The 21,150-nt window shown below is 55.3% G+C and overlaps 1 protein-coding gene across 1 annotated transcript in view; it reads right to left on the bottom strand.

Moving 5' to 3' along the window:
- Positions 1 to 909: 909 nt before the first annotated feature.
- SLC6A3 (solute carrier family 6 member 3) overlaps positions 910 to 21,150 on the bottom strand; it is a 50,549-nt gene continuing 30,308 nt past the window's right edge. Inside the window, exons 9-15 of the mRNA XM_030813775.1 lie at positions 18,370 to 18,482; positions 16,843 to 16,971; positions 16,148 to 16,247; positions 13,309 to 13,409; positions 9,888 to 10,055; positions 7,913 to 7,984; positions 910 to 1,797 (exon numbers count right to left, since the gene is read on the bottom strand). Coding sequence (XP_030669635.1) covers positions 1,774 to 1,797; positions 7,913 to 7,984; positions 9,888 to 10,055; positions 13,309 to 13,409; positions 16,148 to 16,247; positions 16,843 to 16,971; positions 18,370 to 18,482 — 707 coding nt within the window. The 3' untranslated portion in view covers positions 910 to 1,773. The remainder of the gene's footprint in view (positions 1,798 to 7,912; positions 7,985 to 9,887; positions 10,056 to 13,308; positions 13,410 to 16,147; positions 16,248 to 16,842; positions 16,972 to 18,369; positions 18,483 to 21,150) is intronic.

Here is a 21,150-nt window from a genome sequence, read left to right on the forward strand (position 1 = left end):
GAGGAAGCTTTGCTGTGGGTGGGCTGGGGTGGGGCGGAAGCCGACGTCGGGGTGTGAGCAGGTGAGCTGGGCCTGTGTAAATGGATGGGGCCCAGCGGAAACGAGGCAAGGAGGCTGAGGCGGTTTTTCCATTGTGGATGTCTTTTATTGTGCTTAGGGACCCACACGATGCTGACTAGAGAGAGGTCGACAGACACGGACAACACCTGGGTTGCTACACGGAGCCCCTCCCCAGAAGGCGATGAGGAAGCCGTCCTCTGCGTCCCTCCCCAGAAGGCGACGGGGAAGCCGCTCTCTGTGCTGACTGCAGCTGCCTGGCAGTTCACAGGCTGACGGCTCCCACTGAGCGTTACACTCCAGTCCCTGGAGCCCACGTCCACTTGCAGGGGACAGCCATGACTGGCCCTGCACGGCACCTGCCCTCGGGCAGCATGTAGGCAGGCCCCCCGACTCGAGGCATGAATTCAAGCTATGGCACCCACTTTCCTGTCAGTGGCAGAGGGCAGTGTGCCATGGGAAGCAGCTTTTGGCTAACATCCTTCACTCAGTATTGCTAATTATTCTTGTAAACAAAACCTGCAATATCAGCAAACAAGCTCGCAGATACTGCATTCTTGAATTTGTTTTGATTCACAGGTAAATATGATTTTAAAAAGCCATCTGCAAACATAAAAACTGTTATTGATGTGACATGCACCTGAGAGAAATAAAATTCCAGTGGGGTCCCTTCCTGGAGGTCATGGCTCAAGGCCAGGCAGCGTGTGGTCTGCAGGCTGCCTGCGTGGGGGCCCTGCATGCGTCCTGGGGTAGTACACGCTCCTGCGGGGGCCCTGCATGCATCCTGGGGTAGTACACGCTCCTGCGGGGGCCCTGCATGCGTCCTGGGGTAGTACACGCTCCTGCGGGGGCCTGCATGCGTCCTGGGGTAGTACACGCTCCTGCGGGGGCCTTGCATGCGTCCTGGGGTAGTACACGCTCCTGCGGGGGCCCTGCATGCGTCCTGGGGTAGTACACGCTCCTGTCAGGCCTTTCCTTACACCGCAAGGACCCACAGGCTGCCTGAGTGGCAGTAGCCTGAGCTGGTTTCAAGGAGTTTTATTTCTCTCTGCTACAAGAACATAAACAGAATTTCCTGGTGAGACATACCAGGACCCCTGTCCTCCAATGCCTCTGAACAGACTGTGTGTGCAATGTGTCAACTGAACGCTCAATTTACAGCCTCTGCTGGGAGCCATGCATCGGGAAAGGACTTTGCATGAACTTGTGGTTTCCTCCATTTCACCTTCTGCACAGCTAAACCAGGCGGGACACTTGGCTTTTTAATATGGGCAGAGTAAATGGTCTAGGAAGCTACTGTGAGCACAGGGATTCTCAGCAGGTGCGTCTACAAGGATCGTGATCCCCACCTGAGAACACAGTGCCCCTGGGGCAGCCTCGGAGCCGGGAGCAGGGAGCAGGGAAGGAGGGAGCCAGCCTCACACAGACAGCATGAAGTTAGACATTTTTTTGCCCTGCGGGGACGAGAATGGGGTGGACCTCACTGCACAGATCTACGTCGTTATTACAGCAACACAAGACACGGCGAGGTGCGCTCCCGGCACGGAAAGATGTAAACAGTCAGAAGAGAGGAGTCTTCTGCTTTGTTGTTTGTGTTTTCAGTAGAGGTTGAAGAGTAGAAGTTGCCCTCCTTTCTCTCGAAACTTAGATTTCCTTGGTTTGTTCGTGTCTCTCCCATTGCAGGATGACTTCCCAGGGTCTTCGTCTCTGCCCCCTCTACACCTTGAGCCAGTGGCGGAGCTGGAAAGAAAACAGGTTTAGTCAGAAACCCTGGGGCGATGCCCCATTTAAGAGCAGCTGAAGGTGGCTAAGAGCAGCTGAAGGCAGTGAGCAGACAGTTTGCAGCCTCCCGGCCATGTGCCCTGGGAGAGGGGGAGGCTCATGGGGGGCCTGGACCAACACACCCTTGACAGGTGCCAGGGATCCGATGCCTCACTCAAACTTCTACAAATCAATTATTACTTGATTTTTTAAAAAGCTGTGAGACTGAGGTTGCTGTGGTGGCCATGGTGGCCTCTGGGGCATATTGATCAGCCGCTGAGTCTGAGAGATGCCGGGCACCCTCAATCCGGGGCTGGTTCCAGATTGTACCCCAGTGACTTGGGTGTGACGTGGTGATGTCACCTCTCCCCCACGTCCCCCCACCTTCCTGGGGGCCTCAGATGCTCCATCCAAGTGACACGCTACCTCTGCAGCTCCGTCTTGCTCTCTGCGACCTGCGCGGGTCCAAGAGCAGCGTGTACTGACTGCTCGGGGACTGATGAGACAGATAAGAGCAGCTATTTAGACCACCAGCAAATGTCATTGCCTGCTATTATGCAGCTGTTAGTTCAGCCTGTTTGTGAGCGTAAAAGCCCCTCGATAGCAGTAAATGGCAAAGAGTGTGCTTCAGAAACATTCCAAACAGGTTTCACGTGGGGCTTGCTTCTGACAAAACCATGCCGGTCATGGAAATCCACTGAAGCTACTACTGGCCACACCACAGGCTCCACCGGCCACTCCACTGAGAGCATGCAGGGACCTCCTCGGCCTGGGTGGGATCGCACTGCAGGCCAGGGGTCTACCGGGGGCCTGGAGCAGCCACAGCTGATGCCAGCACAGGCAGCATCCGGGTGCAGCTCGGGGCTCAGTGAAGGAAGCTGGGGGCAGGGAGCCCGGCCAGGACCGACAGCCAGGGGTGGCCCAGTGGCCAGAGCCCTAGAGCAGAGGCTCTGGGTGGCAGCCCCACTTCAGGTCAGCGATGAAGGAGCCAAGCTTGGGACTCCAGCTGTGAGCCCTGTACCCCCGGGGTGAAGCAGTTCTCTGTCCTGCCCGCTGACAGAAGCAGAAGGTCCCCTCTGGAGGGAGGTGTGCTTGGGGGCTCCCAGAATCCCACAGATTAAGATCAAGCCATAAATGTAAAGTAAAGACTAGAAACAGAAGACAGCAGTGCACTCTAAGTGAGTCCCCAGAAACCAGACCTCAATTTGACCCCAAAGGACCAGAGCTGTTGCAACAGATTCCAGGACAGCCACATGGGGGACTCTCGGAAAAGTGACACAAGCACATCACAGTGATGAGAATTTCACAAGAAGCAGCAGAGCACATGCAGCTTCCAGAGATGAAGCAGAAAGAGAACGGCTGGGATGAAGACCAGGGGCAGGGCAGTGGGAGGCGGAGCGTCCATAGCTTAGCTGTGGTTTGTTCACATGACAGACGGTCAGGGACCAGTCACGGTAGGTGAAGCGTAGCTATGGACACAGACATTTCTGACCTAGACGGAATAATAGGGACCGAATTTACCCTGCTGTCCGAAACAACCCCCAAATAAAACACACGTGCCGATGACCTTCCAGACGGTGGACACCAGACCGTAAGGGTCAGTGGTGCCTGAGGGAAGCCAACAAGGAGGCCCCCTGCCACCCTGCTCGCTGCCTCGAGGGAGTTTCTAGATTGCAGCACAGGGAGGGTGCAGCCTGGTGGACTCCCTGAGCTGACAGGCTGGAAAGGAGAGCGAGGGCAACGGAGGTGGCTGCAGTTTGCAGGCCAGAGCACCAGAGACGAGGTGGCCACACAGAGAGAAGACCCGGGACAATGGCCCAGGACCGCCACTGAGGGTTCAGCTGAGCACATCCCACTGTGTATGAGGAGGCTGGGGAGAGAAACGCCGACAGGACCAGAGGGAACCACCTCTGATGCCCACACAGGGCTGGGCACGGTGCCTGTTCCCCCAGCCAGGAAAATGTCACGATTCTCGGGGATTTGCATGGAGTGTGCACAAGGTCTTGCTTCAGTAGGGGTTGGTTAGGGCTACACCAAATGCTGAAGCCAAATAATACAGTTTTTAGGAAGCTAAAAATATCTAGAGATGCAACAAATGAAATTGTAAGAAGAGCAAGGGAAAGATCAAGCTAGACGCAGATGCAGAATGGGTGAGGGGCAGGCAGTTTCCACAGTGTCTAGTTTTCCTGCTGTGGGCTCACAAGGGTCTGTTTGTCACGGTGACAAATTAATAATTTAAAAATGGCGACATGTGGGTTAATGATAAGATGCGTTACTCAACTGTGCACCTAAGATTCAAATGAAAACAAAATCTAAGTGAGATAAGAGACCTGGAGGACCCGAGGCCAAGTGGACACAGCAGAGCCTCATAACGGAAAACACAGAAAGGCAGAAGGCAATCTTTCAATGTGTGGCCGCAAAATTCACAGAATGACAAGATTTGTGAATCCACAGATCTGGCCACACGACATATCCAGAGAGGAAAAATAAAAAGAAACCAAATTAGTGGTGGTGGGCGCCTGTAGTCCCAGCTACTCGGGAGGCTGAGGCAGGAGAATGGTGCAAACCCGGAAGGCGGAGCTTGCAGTGAGCCGAGATCACGCCACTGCACTCCAGCCTGGACGACAAAGCGAGACTCCGTCTCAAAAAAAAAAAAAGGAAAAGAAACCCAGGTCCCGACACTCCACAGTGAACCCACGACATGGAAAGCAGAAAAAACTCGGCCGAGTGCAGGGGTGAGGACACCACAGAGCAGGCTCACAGGCCACACGTCTCAGCACAGCCATGGAACACTGCTGCCTCCAAAACGCAGATAGTCCCTGTCAGCCTAGAGCCCTGAGCCCACAACAGTGCTTTTGTGAATGAGAACAACATAAAGACGTTCCCAGACACCAATAGTGAGGGAGGTTAGCAAGAGACCTCCTCAAAGGAATGTCTGAAGGATGCTTTTTGAAAAGCAAGAAAATGGTCCTAGAATAAAAGAAGTCTATAACGAAAGTATGGGAACCAACAAACCCCAAGCATGCACATTAGGCCAAGGAACACGGTGAGTCCATACAAAATAATAACAGTGTCTAATTTGTGGGTTAAAAAGAGAGAAATGGATTTGAACAATCATAGCATGTTCATCAGTAGGAGGAAGATTTAAGTCCTTGTAATGGGATGGGGTTAAAATATGGTTTATCTGTAGAGTTTGAGTGAAATATGTATGGTACAACCTCAAGAGTAGCTATTAAAAGAACAGAATAAGCCTGGGCACAGTGGCTCAGGGCTGTAATCCCAGCACTCTGGGAGGCAGTGGTGGGCAGATCACTTGAGGTCGGGAGCTCGAGACCAGCCTGGCCAACATGGTCAAACCCTGTCTCTACTAAAAACACAAAAATTATCCAGGTGTGGTGGTGGGCACCTGTAATCCCAGCCACTTGAGAGGCTGAGGCAGGACAATTGCTTGAACCTGGGAGGTGGAGTTGCAGTGAGCAGAGATCACACCACTGCACTCCAGCCTGGGTAACAGAAGAAGACTCCATCTCAAAAAAAAAAAAAAAAAAAAAAAAAAAAAAAAAAAAGAATAAAGTATGTAAGTTCTAAGCAAGTAGAGAGAAATAAATGGAATAATAAAAATGAGTGAACCAAGAAAAATCAATCTATAAAAAGGCAATAAAGGAGAAAAACACTAAAAATGGGACAAATGGAATAGAAAGATAGTAGAATCAAGTTCAAATATATCAATAATCACAACAAATGTAAATGGATTAACCTGTCCAATTGTCAGCGTAAAAAATTCTAGGTGTATGCTGGGTTTGCAAAAGACACTTAAATCTTAAGATTACTGCAAAGTTGAAAGTTAACAGATTGCGAAAGGTATTTCAGGCAAACTCAAAGGACACCTGGTGCAACTATATTTGTCCCAGACAAGTCAGACTTTAAGACCAAAAGCATCATTAGGGAGTGAAGATGGGTTCATGTCACCAGGAAGAGATGATCATTCTAGACATGGATCAACCTCAGAAAACAGCCTCAGACTACAGAGAGATAGAACTGAGGGGAACAGCAAACAAATATGCCATCGAGGAAGAATATGCCACAGGCATCTCTCAATTACTCATGGTCAAGCAGCCCTAAAGTTGACAAAGTGTAGACAATGTGCAATGTGGGTAACATGATATATAAGCCTACTCAAATGGACAGAAGCAGAACTGTGTATTGACAATTAGAGAATAGCACATTCATCTAAAAGATGTGCGATGTTTATCAAAGTTGATCAGGTACAAGGCCCTAAGGAAGTCTCAATACATTTTAAATAATAGGTATCATATGTGTTTGAGAACAATGAAATTAATTTGGAAATTAAAAACAAAAAGATGAGTAAAACATCCCCATATATTTGGCAATTTAAAAACAGACTTTTAAGCAAGTTATGAGTTGACAAAGTCACAATGGAAATTAAAATATACTTAGAACTAAAAGATAAATACTATGTAAAAAAAATGTGGAACGCAGCACATGGAGTATTTTAAGGGAAATTCATAGCCTTGAGTGCTTACATTAGAAAAGATCGAAGGATGCAAATTAACAACCTAAAGTCCAAATTAAAAAGTTAGCAAAACTACAACAGAGTAGATCCAAGAAAAGCAGAGGAAGAAATGATAAATACAGGAGCTGAGATTAATGCGACAGGAAGCACAGCAAGAATCTCACACGAAGTCACAGTTGGATATTTGAGAAGACTAGCAAGATCCTACACGAAGTGTAAGACCCCCAGATATAGGACTCTCAGAGGAGAGAGGCTCTGGTGGAGCAGGACCGGAGGCCCAGTGGGGAGGGGCTGGCGTCCCCTGGATGCATGGGATGGGATGCCTGGACGCTCCTCCTGTGTTTGGAGCAGGCAAGTCACTGGGAGGACAGAGGAAAAGGTGCCAGTGGAGGGAGGCAGAGCCCACACCGGAACCTGACTCGCAGGGAGGAGGAACAAGCTGTGCAGATGTGTGCTCAGAGGCAGCTTCTCCCCATTGCCTCCCGGCCTGTTCCCTGCTCAGCATCTTGTTCTGCCTGACGTCACCACCCACCTCCCAGGCACACAGAGCCCCCTTCCTCTGCCTGCATCCTTGCTCCTGCCCCATGTGCAGGTCCATGCTGGGCTCCTCAGGCGTGAGCTCATGAGAACCCTGTTGGAAGGATGTTTACGAGAATGAGCCACAGAGAGGTGGCCAGAGGGAAGAGGCAGGTCCAAGGTGGGGCCGCAGTGCCCTCCACACTACGGCCTTCTCTCCCTTTTGCTGTGCCTTGGACTCTGCTGTCGGCATTAGGCTGACGTTAGTGTCTGGAATCAGGTCGGGGCTGAGGCCACTCTGGGGTAGAGGACGACAGTGCCACAGGCCCAGGGCACAGCCCAGGCTCCTCTCCTGCCGGCCAACTCTGTGATCTTGGGCACATTCTGGGGCCTCAGGGATCCTTGTGTAGACAGAGTGGCAGGCTGCCTCTTAGGGTTGTGGGAGTAAAAACACGTCAGGTGTTTACTGTGTGCCCCTGGGAATGCACCTGCTCCACGGCATGTCATGAACATGTGCGCACACACTTGGATGGCTCCCAGGGTGCAGGAAACACTTGGCATGACCATCCTCTCACTCGAAGCCAGCCCCAGGCTCCCAGGCCTCTCCAAGCCCCTCCAGGGCTCCCTGTGGCTCCCCATGGCCAGGCCCAGGCCTTCCCTCCTGGCACTGTCCCTTGTGCCCCCATGAGGTGGGCGGGTCCCTTGCTGGTCCTTAAGCTGGCTCAGCTGGCCCCGCAGGGCACTGCTCCCGTGGTCTGGAACATGCCCAGGTCTTTGCAGGGACCATGCTTTCCTCAGGCGTCTGTGCAGAGGCACCTCCCGGGGCCCCCGCGTCATGCGCCCCCCCGTCCCAGGCGCACCTCTCCACTGTCACCTGCCACCGCTGGCTGCCTGTCCTCATAGAGCTCATGCTGGCTGAGTAAATGAGCACCATCTACACCAGCCTTGTCTACACCAGCCTCAGAGCCCTCTGGGAGCTAAGAACACTGAGCTTGGGATCATTCTGAATTCCCGAGAGAGGCCCAGCAGGGACCACGACCTCACCGTGAACTGGCGCACCTCCCCTCTGTCCACCAGCTCGCGGTCCTTCTCGGGCGCAATGGCGTAGGCCAGTTTCTGAAAGAGAAGAAGAGTGCAGGGGCCAGTGCAGACCAGCACCCACCGCCAGCACCCACCACTGACACACTGCCAGGACCCTCACCTGCCAGCACCCTCACCACCCGCCCTCCTCACCTGCCAATGCCCACCCGCCGGCATCCATATCACCAGCGCCCACCACTGACTTACACTGCCAGTGCCCACACCGACCAGACAGCCAGTCAGGCCCGAAGCCGACATCCTGACGGTCCCCTTAAAGTCTAGCGCAGAGCAGAACATCAGCGTTTGAGCCCTCGCTTGAAATAAAACGTGGTCCTGGAGACGGCTCTTGTCTCTAAGTTACCACGTGTGCTGGGCTCTGAGGAAGAACGTGCCCACACCCAGGTGGGCTGCCTCGGGGCCACCTGCAGCTGACATGTTCCAGGAGCACTTGCTTTTTGTCACCTGCAGCTCCTGGGAGAGTGAACGCTGAGCCTGCCTTCCTTCCACTGCCTGCGGCGGCAGCTCCTGGGGCTGGACGGCACCAAGTCCTCCCAGAGCAGGCGGCATCTTCAGGAGCTCACACTCGGGGGCCTGGATGCCTGTGTCTGGATCTCTGAGGCCAGGTGACCTCTCGCAGGGACCTCTGTGTGTGGCCCCACCCCACGTCATCACCACAATTCCACTCGTACCTGGCTCAGCTGCTGAGGTTTTACTTGGCTTACGTTGAGAGTTTGGCCGTGCGAGGGGTAAGGGCACTGGCTATTTAGGCCTGCTGGATTGCAGGCATCCTCCAGCTCTGTGCTGACCTGGGCCCTGCCTCCCAAGTCCATGCAGCCTCCCAGAGGAGCTCTCTCCCTGCAGGGACTGCCCGGCTGCCTGCTCTTCCCCTGCGCTGGGTCCTGGCAGGTCAGCCCGTGGGGGTCTGAGAAGGACTGTCCACAGCACAGTGCCATCAGCTTTCCTGGGGCCATGGCAGCCCCAGAGCCCCTCCCGCTCCACAGAAGACCCCAGCCACACACTGTGCTTTGCCTGCACTGGGCCCTGGCCTGGCCAGGCTGCTGGAGAGACTGGCTCAGTGCCAGCCTGGGAGCACCTGTCTGAGCCCAGGGGGCACCGTGTGGCCCTAAGGTGGAATCCTTGAACACAGCTGGTGCTGCTCTGGGGTTTTGCTGCCCAGGGTCAAGCGAGTTCTTTCTGAGAAAGGCTGGGATCTGAGGAAGCAGCTTTCAGGAGTTCCCAGTGGTGGGATCTCAGGTGAGGGCGACCCTCTTCCAAGGAGGGAGTGTCCTTGTTTCTTCCGGGAACCACAGAGCCAAGGTGTTAAACAGGGCGCTGTGATTGGTCCACCTGCCTTTCTTCTACGCAAAGGTGGCAAAACCAAGCAGAGGAAAGGAGATGTGTGGCAGTCACTCGGCAAAGCTTCCTGGGGCTCCAGCTGCCCCTGTTCAGCCAACGTTGGGCTCAGCCCTGGGGGGGCCTAGGTCACCCCTGATTCTACTGTCCTCAGATGGCTGCTGTGTCCCCCCGCCCCACCACATACCATAGTGTGTAGGCATGCATGCACTCAGTACACACAAACACTTGGACACGCATGTGAGCACAGACGTGCACACGCAGACAGCACATACAGACACAGAGATACAGTGGACGTACACACAGGCACATGCACACACAGACACATGCATACGTAGACACAGACAGACACGTGGACATACATAAAGACACACACACGAATACACATATGGACGCACACCCATGGGCCCAGGTGTGCAGGTGGACACACACAGACACACACACACACACTGTTGTGGTGGCCACCTCCAGTATCATCCTCTTGGTCACAGATGACCCAGGCAGGTGAGGACTGGGGCCGTGGACACCCATGGAGCCTTTCTGGTGGCCTCACACTCAGGTGAAGGCGCCCCATCCAAATACCCACCTCTCGAAAGGACCCAGGCAGGCTGCAGAACTTGTAGGCCGCATAGATGGGCACCATGGCCATGGAGGATGTGGCGATGACCCAGCCCAGCGCATTGGCCCAGTCGGGGAAGATGTAGGCCCCGTAGTGGGGGGGCCTGAAGGTCACGATGCTGACCACAACCACGAACTGAAACCAGCAGATACGGAGGTCAGGCAGCTCTCAGCCGGTGGTGCCAGGACAAAGCAGGGATGGGGCAGGCACTTCATGGCAGAGGGTCTCTCAGCCCCCATAGCTGTGCACGTGCAGACCTCAGCCAGGCCTGCAGACATGGCAGCTGGGCATCCCGGGCAAGTCATGTCCTCCTGAAGCTTGATCTAGCCTGTCCTGTCCTATCCTGTTCTCTCCCCTCCCCTCCCCTCCCCTCCCATCCTGTTCTATCACCTCCCCCCCCATCCCATCCTGTTCCATCACCTCTCCTCCCCTCCCCTCCCATCCCATCGTGTTCCATCCCCTCCCCTCCCTTCCCCTCCCATCCCATCCTGTTCGATCCCCTCTCCTCCCCTCCCCTCCCATCCCATCCCATCGTGTTCTGTCCCATCCCATACTGTTCCATCACCTCTCCTCCCTCCCCTCCCATCCTGTTCCGTCCCCTCCCCTCCCCTCCCATCCTGTTCCATCACCTCTCCTCCCCTCCCCTCCCATCCCATCCCATCCTGTTCTGTTACATCACATCCTGCTCTATTCCATCCCATCCCATCTCATCCCATCCCATCCCTTCCTGTTCTATCCCACCTTGTTCTATTCCTTGCTTGAAATCACAACAAAAACAAAACTGACCACCTCCAAATACACTGAATCTATGATCATCCATGGCCTGAAGACACAACTGTGACCCATGCAGGACCACCCTAGGGCCATCTGAGCTCCGTATCTCTACTCATTCTAGAAGCAAATCTGATAAAGTCACAGACCTGTCTCAGAACCACCACCACAAAGGTAACAGAGGGTGGGGTGGATGCCACTTGGAGGGGCAGCTTCCCACTCTCCGGAGGCTTCTCCTGAGGCAGCTTATGCATTTGTTCATCCACTCCACAAACATGCACCACCATCTAAAAAGATCCTCCACGTGCCTACATATGCACCTCACACCTCAATGTGTTCTGTGCACCCACATGTGTACTGCACACCTACTTAGGTGTCCTGTGTACCTGGGTCCTTCCCAAGGAGACAAGGGAAGCTCTGATAGATATGGTTTATGATGTAGCTTAAAAGGCATTTTTTTCCAAATTATCCACTTTTCCTCAATTTCAGAAAAGTTAAAACATCCAAGCCTTCCACCTGAAAAGCATGTTGGACGCGTGTCTCATGCCAGTCTCAGCATCTTCTTCACACGCTACTTCGGGCCACCTGTAGGTTTGGAGCCGGGTAGCGGAGGACTGGGATGGGGGCTGAGGTTGTGTCTGTCACGTGACCAGAGCCAGGGTGAGCAGCCCTTTGGCGAGCAAAGCCAGTGTCCTGCAGCATCTGGGATCAGGGGCGGCTGCCTTGGCTGCACAGAGAGCCCTGAGCATGCTTTAAAGAACCACGCGTGCGTCCCTGGACATGTCGGTCTTGCATATCTGACATGTAGGTATTGCTGTCATGTGCTTTCCGGTATTGCTCAGCTTCTCGCTAGATACCACTTTTCTTAGAAACGACTATGCCTCCCCAGGGCACAGTCTGCCCATGGAAGTTGCCTTTGCTCAGGCATAATTTCCCTTTAGCAGTGCTGCGGCGTCATCTGCCACAGAGTCATCTGAACAAGTCTGGGGCGTGTACACCCCTTACAACCAGAGGTTAGCACACGCCAGAGGGCAGGGGACTACACCACAGCCTGAAGAAACAGGTGATAACACAGACATTATTTTTCTGCTCAAATCAAAACGTCATAGGAATTGCACTGTAATATTAAATATAAAATGACACAGAGCAATGAAATTGTCATGTTTCTCTCAAGTTGGCAAAATGAAGTCCTGTTTCGTATAGTTTGTAGGTTTATCTAAAAGTCTACGAAGTGTGTTTCTGCATGAAGTTCGAAGATTTAGTCTAAGATCAGTAGAACATTTTATCTCCTAAGATCGAGGTCAGCCCTCTGGGTGTTAAGAGGAGACACCCCCTCAAGGGGAGCCGATGTCCTCATGCAAAACAGCTCAGTTTCAACTAAAGGCAGGGGAGAGCGGGAGGTGGGCAGGAGGCTGACTTTCCGGGAGGGCTTCCTCACTTTCCCCTCCGAACAGCCGTGTAGTCTGTGTGCTATTAAAAGGCTGCCCCGTGAATCCAGGAGCCTTCAACGGGAGCCTCTGCAGGCGCAGTTAACTGGACTTGGAACACTTACGTGCAGTCACAGCACGCGGCCTGGAGCTCTCACACTATGTCGAGTTCCTCCGGGAGAGGGCCTGTCTATCATCTCTTTCCTGTACCCTGGAACCCCTCTGCTTGCAACTACGAGGCTGTCCCACCTGCTGTGTGCAGGTGACGAGGGGTCTCCATGCACGTGGGCCCTGCTGACCCCGGGACCAGCCCTTGGTCCACGAGAGGGTGCGGCCTGAGTCCCCTGCCCTGTTCCAGGCCCCGCCTCGTGCCTGCTGGACTCGGGAGGTGCTTCTCTACGTGAGCAGCTCACGGGACACTCTGCTCAGACCTGGACAGCTTTTAGGTCTCCTGCCCAGACCAGGCGGCACAGCTCTGCTTTGTGAGCCTCCAGGCCTCTGTGGGTCAGCGGAGGAAGCACTGCAGGGCAATCCCTAATGAATGCGCGCGGCCACCTTCCAACAAAACTCTACAAACACGGGTGTCCTTTGGCCTTGCCCGGTGGGCCCTGACTCGGTGGCGGATGACAGAAGCAAGTGCCTACTGGACGCAGTGATGCTGCTGAGCCAGAGGGAGGCCTGCGTGAGCAATGGGACGGGGCCGAGGCCCCTGCTACTCTCATCCAGCACTCGGCATCCTTTGTCCCCGCTGCCCTGGAAGCTCTAACTTCGACCTAGATCCTCACAGGCAGAGGTGAGTGGACAGCCCGACCCACCTCCAGCTTCCCCTCCCAACACAGAGGCGTGGCCCAAGTGCAGGACTCACAAGGAACCGTGACAGAGGTCCAAGACCACGTGAGGGTTTTTCGGTGGGTCTAGAGGGGAGGGTGGAAGGCACCTTCAGGAGACTATAGATGAGTTCAGGGATCAGCCTGTCCTTCTGGGCCGAGTCCTGAGGCCCCTGACTCCAGCCACGGTGACCTCAGTCTCAAAGCAGCCTTTAGGGGCCCACCCCAGGCCCTGCCCCCAGCCTCCTGTGCACTCAATGTGCTCAAGCAACAACCCACATGCAGATGCTGGACCTCAGGGCAGGTGCCAGAGTGGGGACAGTGGGCAGATGGGGGAGGGGCAGGTGGCCCGAGGTCCCTTACCAGGAGAAAGCAGGGGCTGACCAGCTTCCAGCACAGCCGCCAGTACAGGCTGGGCCGCTGCCCAGTCATCTGCTGGATGTCGTCACTGAACTGCCCGACACCTGAGGGGAGAAGAGGCGGCATCAGCGCCCATCAGGGCAGCGCATTCCCCTGATGCTGGACACGTGTGGGGGTCCTCGCTGACTCCCAAGGGCCCCACCTACCGGCCCCAGGCTCTGGCTGTACCCAGCCTCCTGCAGAGGGGGCCAGGCCAAACCCCAGCCCACTGGGTGCCTCACTGACGGGTGGGGGCCCACGTGCCTGCTCCACCCTGGAGATGCACCAGGAAGAGCTGCACCCTGGCGAGTGCTCCCCGCACCCCGGCAGCAGCCCCTCGGGTCCTCCTCCCCGTCCTATGGCTCTCCCTGTCTCCCTCTGTTACTGGTACTTCTTGTTCACTTAAAAAGATTGTGGTAAAATACACATAACATAAAACTTACCATTTTAGCCATTTTTACGCATAGAGTTCATAATGTATTAATACATTCACATACTGTGTAACCGTCACCACTGTCCATCTTCAGAACTCCATCTTCCAGAACGAAGTTCTGCCCCCATGAAATGCCAACTCCTCCCGACCCCCAACCCCCACCAGGCCCCGGCATCATATGCTTTTTGTCTCAATGAATGTGACTCCTGTGGGAACCTCCCATCAGTGGAGTCACACAGCGCGGGGCCTCTGCAACTGGTTTACTCCCTGTAGAGTGTCCCTGAGGCCCACGTCAGCATTCCCTTTTGTTTTAAGGCCGAATCATATTCCGTCATAAGTATGCTGTCACCGTGTCTTCAGAAAAGCTATTTCTAGAAAGATAGTAAACATTTTTTTACTTGCTTTACCAAAAGCAAGTACCAGCAGTCCGCCTTAGAAATGCATATTTGTGTTTATGGTATTATCTAACTTCTTCTAGGAACTGACCCTAAGACCTTAAGAGTGATTTCTCCCCCCACATCTGGCCTGGTCTGTGACTCGTGTGACCGCAGCTGATCTGCTTAGATTTGGTCTAGTCTTGCGGTTGTCCTGTGTCCCGTCAGAAAGAAGCCCCCACACAGAATCCCCTCTCCACACCCACCCAGCATCTGAGCTCTGGACATGAGAGATGGACGTGGGAGGCAACGGGGATGCAGAGAGGTGAGGCCAGAAGCAGCCAAGGGGGGCGTCCCCAAGGCCCCTCAGCCCCCAGACCCTGCCTCCCACCAGCAGGTCCCAGGGCCCCTGCCGGAGCAGGAGTCATCAGCTCCAAGACCTACAGGACCGCAGCGTGCTGGAAGCCCGGCGTATTCCGGCACATCTTGTTAGAGCACAGGTTTTGTTTCATTTAGATGAGAGGGGCGTGGATTTCTCTTTGGAAAAATAACACAGATCTCGGTCTTCTGAGGCGCAGGTGGCCAGGGCCAGCTTCGCCCCGTCTCCCGTGCTTCCAGAGGCCATGGCCATTCAAGGCACTTTCTCCCTTCCTCTGTGAAGGTCTCTGTTTTGTTCAGGGAAGATGACAATGAGAGCAATAGACAAAGTACGGATTCCAGACACCCGTGAAAGTACAGCGAGGTTGATATTTCCCTTTTCTGTAGAGCAACACTCGAAACAGTGTTCTCAGAATAGGAGCTATTTGTCCTCTTTGTCTCAAAGCCAGGACGTTTATCTGGCTATAAATTCCATGGCTCTGAGGCAGAGAAAATGACCCCCTTGTTTGCAGGTGAGCTGGGCGTCCTCCAAAACCGGGGCTCATGCAGCACCACAGACATCAGCTTTCAGCCAGATCCACACATTTTTTTTTCTTGTTTGAGACGGAGTCTTACTCTGTTGCCCAGGCTGGGGTGCAGTGGCGCAATCTCGGATCACTGCTACCTCCGCCTTCCGGGTTCAAGCTGAATCATATCCCGTCATAAGTATACCGTCAGTGTCTTCAGAAAAGCTACAGCCTCCTGAGTAGCTGGGATTATAGCCTCGTGCCACCACGCCTGCCTAATTTTTTTTTTCTTTTTTTTTTTTTTTTTTTTGTAGAGATGGGGTTTCACCATGTTGGCCAGGACGGTCTTGATCTCTTGACCTCGTGGGATCTGCCCGCCTCGGCCTCCCAAAGTGCTGGGATTACAGGTGTGAGTCACCACGCCTGGCCCACACATTTATGGCGAGATGCCCCGGTTCGGCCTCGCCACCTCCCTGGAAGTGACCTGGCCAGGTAAGTGGAGCTGGCACTCCGGCCCATTTTACAGAAGAGAGAACTGAGGGGAGTCGAGGTGAGCTGGCCAGGTCAGCACGCGGGGAAAGGAGAGCCCTGGCTCTGGGCTGGGTTTTCTGTTGCTGTTTAAACCACTGGTGGACGTCCCAGTACACAGCTGGGGCAGCACGATGGGTCGGGAGCTGCAACCCGTTCAACGGCCGCCCGCTGATCATCAGGCCCCGACTGCTCTGGAGCTCTGGTCAGCAGGGAAGGCGATGATGGCATCTTTGAATGCACCATGTCACATCCCTGCTGAAACCCCAGCATGGATCTGATTGTGTCCCCCTGTGTGGGATGGGCTCACCGGTGCCTCCAGCGTGGAGGAGGCAGAAGACGCCCAGCCGCTGTGAACACCTCTGACCACAGAGTGCGTCTTCTGGCTCCCATCCAAGCTAAGCACCTCACTGATCCCATCAAAGGGACCAGTGCCAAGCCTCTCCCCTTTGCGGAGCTGCGATGACCACAACCCAGGCGTCCTGCGGCTGAAAGGTGTTTCCTCACGGCGGCTTTGTGAGAAGGGGAGCGGCACAGCCACCAAATAAGAGGGCGCCGGCTTGACTGCCTCCCCCCGGACTCACCGTAGAACCAGGCCACTCCGATGGCTTCGATGAGCACTCCAAAGAGGATGGACGTGCCGGCTGCAAAATGGTCCAGGAGCGTGAAGACGTAGATGCCACCCTGGAAGAGAGGGGAGCCTGTGGACCTGCAGAAGGGCTTTCCCCAAAGGTAAACCAGCCTGGGGACTCACTGTGCACACAGATTGTTTCACTCACTGCAAACTCTGGTTTGAGTCCCTAAAATTCCACCCACATGCAGCTTCTTAGGGCCATGTCTATTACAAAAAATAAAAATAAAAATGACCTCTCCTTTCCCTTCCTAGGGCTTCATGTGCAATTAGAAATGGAAGCAACTGAATGTGGAACTTGGCAGTGCCTCCCTTGGAGAGGGAGTGGCCTGGGCGCCCCCTCCCACATAGATAGGCTCTGCCACCATACCTCCAGAGTCCCCCAGGCCCCAAACCCTAGAAGGAGGCAGCTTCAGCCTGGGGTGCTTCTGGGGGAGCTGTCCAGGTGCTGAAGTGACTCTGGGACCAAGCTCTGGATGTGCAGTTAGTTACCCTGTGCACTGCTACGAGTCATCTTCTGGGGTGGGTGGGGATGCAGCTTCCTGGGTGCTGCGGTTCTGTCTGGCCTGACAGTCCCAGCCAGGGCACCCCGTGCCACGTGCTAAGGAGACATGACCAGGAGAAGGCGAAGCTGGCGATGGTACGTACGTTGGTGACGCAGAACAGGGAGAGAAGGAAGGTCGCCAGGACGATGAAGAGCGTGAAGAGCTCACGGTGTCTGTGCAGCAGCTGGAACTCATCGATGAGCCCGGTGATCACTGACTCCATACCGCCCATCTGCACACAGAGCACAGGGTCGGGCTGCAGGCTGGCGGCGCTCCTGACCGCAGCCTGGGCCAAGATCTACTTGTCACCCAGTGGACACACACCCGGGGATGGACACGGAACAGGGGCCGCACGGCCGTCCAGGGTGCAGGACGCCGGGTAGTGAGGACAGCTGTTGGCGAGGGCTTCTGTGGCGGCACAACCGCAGGAGAGAGGACCCAGAGGGACCACTGTATCCACGGTAGGGAGTTTGCAGCCTCTTCGACGTCTCTGGGCGGGTAAGATGCAGCGTGGCTAAAACAATGCCACCCCGTCCACTGCTGCTGCACGGGTTCAGCTCGGCCAGATTTTCCTGAGCAAGATGCGCCCCCCACACAAAGCTTTCGGCTGCACCTGGCCTTGTCATTGGCTAAGCCTTCCCGATGGAGCCTCCCGACTCCCAGCATCCTCCTGTGGGACGCCATCCAGGCACCTGACTCCTGCTTAGTGACCTTCTTCACCTTGCTCAGTCCAGACCCCCCTTCATGCTCTCATGTCAGGAACACGAGGCCCGTGGTCAACCCAAGAGCCGTGGCAGAGCTGGATAGGATATGAGTGGGGGCCGGGTGCATGACCAGCGTTTATAAGGCAAGGGATTCTGAGTTCTTCGGTCCCAAACAGCTGACAGGGAAGAAGGAGCCTGAGAAAGTCCAGCAGGCCCAGGACCGATCGAGGGCTGAACCCGCCACCTCCAGCAGCTGGAGGTGCAGGGGCCACACACAAAGCATTCAGGGCCAGGCCTGGGATTGGTGGGTGCCAGGAACTTCTGTTACCCTCCTCATTCCTCATGGGGTAGCCGAGGGTTCCAGGGAAAGCCACGAGATATGAAGGACCTGCTCTGTGCCCTCCAAGGCCCCACCACTCCGGTGTCCTGAGCCAAGTCTTTGGTGGCTGGGGCCCTGCTGCACGTGCATGCATGTATGTGTGCATGTGTGTGCGTGTATGTGTGTGTGCATGCATGAGTGCATGCATGTGTGTGTGCATGTGTGTGGGTGTGCATACATGAGTGCATGCATGCACGTGCGTGGTGTGCATGCGTGTTTGTGTGTGTGTGTGTTCATGTGTGTGTGTGCATGCATTTGTGTGTGTGTGCATGTGTGTGCACATGTCCAGGATCTGTAGGTGGCTCAGGGCAGGGCACACGGGTACCCCAGAGTAGGGGGATAAAGGGAAAGGTAAACTCCAGTCACCACTCACCCCAGCCCCAAGAAAGGTCCCCCAAATAATCGTGGGGCTCGCCTAAGTCAAGCATAGGAGGTCCGGGGGCCGTCCGTGAGCCCAGGGATCTTGCCTGGCCCTGGGAGGGCAGGGCCCCCTCGGGTGGAAGGAACCCAAGTGCGAGGACAGGGCCAGGCGGCGCAGGTTACTCACGGCGCTGTCGATACCCAGGGTGAGCAGCATGATGAAGAAGACCACGGCCCAGGCCGAGGACAGCGGGAGCGTGGCGATGGCCTCCGGGTAGATGATGAAGATCAGCCCCGGCCCTGAAACAGAACCCGCCCTGCTTGCCACAGAGCCCACGCTGTGCTCTCCCACCCACCCTGCCCCACCCCGCCCCGAGAGGCCAACACGGCCTGCCCCAGGCCTGTAGAGACTCGGGTTGGTGCAGCCCTGCTGAAAAGCCCCCCTCCTGAACGTCCAGCAGACCCTGGCCTGGGACTCAGGAAAGCGGAAACCCAGAACCGATCGGAGGGCTTTGGTTCATGCCCACCACCCAGCAATGGGGCTCCTCCAAATTACCTGTGTCCTCGCGGGCTATGGGGGTGCTGGGGGAAGGAAGGGGCAGAAACAAGGAGAGGGCAGGAGGGGTTTCCAGGCTGGTCCTGCCCTTCATCCCAGGGACACCTGCTAATGTCCTTCTAGTTAGCTTTTCCTGCACATATCATGTAATATACACACACAGACACATGCACACACATGTATGAATACTCATTTGTGCATTCAAACTCATACATGCAAGAACACGTCCACATGCACACACACACAGACCCATACACGTGCATGCACAAACACACACACACAAACACACACAAATCACACACGTCCACACTATTTAGTAGCCTAATTTCTAAAATTAGCAAAACATTAGGGATGCGTTCCTGACCTCCGCCTTCCAGGCACATGAGGAAGCTGAGGTCCTCCCACCCTCCCATAAGATCAGTCGTGGCTGCACTTGGCCAATGCGCTGTGAACACACAATGAGCGGGTCCCTGCCAGTGAAGCTTGGTAGAGGAGTGTATGGCTCCTTCACCACCTCCCCTGCCGCGGGGTCCCGCTGGCCACATTGAGATGGGCTCCTGTCAGCTGGGGCCCTGAGGGCTCAGAGGAGCAGCACATCCTGACGGATACAGGGGCCCAGATGGTGGCTTCGAAGACAAGAGATAAACCTGCTACCTTGCTATCCCTGCAAGCGAGGGGCATGCCAGGCCGAGGGCGGCATGGCCAAGGCGGAGGAGATGTCCCCGCACAGCTCTCTCGGGAAGTGACACGTGCTTCCTGCTACCAGCAGGCAGACTCGGACGGAGGTGGAGGGGATGAGAGTGTGGCAGGCACGCGACCAAAAGTCAACGCAATTTGGTCTCCGATGATCCCAAAGTAAAAACCAGTCTCATAGGCAATTGACCTTTGGCCATTTCAGAAGCCTTGCATCCTCCACTAGCTGGCACCGTCTCCCGAGCCCAATCTTGCACAATCTGCCTGCAACAGAATCCCCTGTCCTCAGCAGGCACGTGTCTGGCCCTAGCCTGCAGGAATAGGCCTGCACCTGGCCTTTTAATTAATCAAAGGCCAGAGCCAGGGGCTGTTCCTAAAGGTCTTTCAGGGGCCTCACTGTCAGCCAAGCAGTGGGGTCAGACCTGGGCTCTTGCAGCTCCCAGATACCCTGGTGGATGGGGACAGCCTCCACGTGGGGTGGGGGAAGCAGGCTCGCCTGAGATGTTCCGGGGCTTAGATGGTACCAGCCAGGAGCCTGGGAAGATATTCATCAGCTCGGGGAACGTAATGTCAACACCCTTGCCTTCGTTTCTGTACCCGAGTTAACATTTCACCCTATTTTCTCGAGAATTAAGACTGTAAATGACATTTACTTTGCTTGTCATGAAATGCACAGAAGACACTCAACTTTATTTTCAGGGGTTAATAGATGTTTTTGCAAACTATGCTAGTTATCATAATAAAGGGCAAAAAGAATGAAGGAAATGCATAAATGTGGCATCGAGTAAATTTCACTGCTCTGCATTTATTTGCATGATGTTCCCTTTCTCCCGCTTTGACTGAATTTTTTTTCCTAGAGGAAAGAACACGGGCTTAGGAGGCCCACCTCTGAGCTGCGGCTCCAGCTCCAACCCGGCTTTCTGTTGCAAGCATGGAGGGGCCCTTTCAGCTCTCAGAGCCCGTTCCTACCTGCGGTGCGAGGGTCCTAGTGCCCCACTCTGTGAGACTCAGATGGGGTCAAGGCTGCCCCCGCTTGGTGCGTGTTGCTCCCCGCCCTCACTGAGCCCCAACATCCAGGCAGAGATCAGTCAGCAACAACACCCACATGGGACAGGGGCTTTTCTGAGCACAATCATTCCTCACGAATGTAGCACCCCCACCCCACCGCCGGAGAAGACAGTCCAGAGGAAGCAAGGATGGGGACGCAGGATGGGAGCCCACCCAACCCAGGCCCGTGTCTGGAGGGAAAGGGCGTCCTCCACATCTATATGGCAGAGCAGGCTGGAGGCGGGCGGGGGCTCTGCTGGCTGACAGAGACCGAGAAGCCTCGGGACTCCCTGGAGCTCTCTGTTGGCCCAAGTTAGGGCTGCCAACGCCACAGCTTTCCACTGCAAGCACCAGAGCCGGGCAAGTGGCCCCAAGTGCCTGGGTCCACTCTCAGCCCCTGCATCCATGCCCGTCCTGCTGGCTCCATCCTGCCTGGTACCCTTGCTGCGGCAGAGGCCTCCCCCCACCACTCACCTGTGCCTGCCCGAGCCCTGGACCCCTCCCCACCCTCTCGGAGACAACTCCAGGCGTGCAGGGACACTCAGCATCATGCGTCGGCCTGGGGAGCAGGCAGGGACACCCTGTGCTGGAGGCCTCAGGGATCTCCCAGCTGCTCTGTGGCCAAGCTGACATAGCGGCATCCCAGCCTGCCTCCAGGTGTTGCTGGAACAG

Source organism: Nomascus leucogenys, chromosome 6 (assembly GCF_006542625.1).
Source record: "Nomascus leucogenys isolate Asia chromosome 6, Asia_NLE_v1, whole genome shotgun sequence".
NCBI classification, from domain to species: domain Eukaryota; kingdom Metazoa; phylum Chordata; class Mammalia; order Primates; family Hylobatidae; genus Nomascus; species Nomascus leucogenys.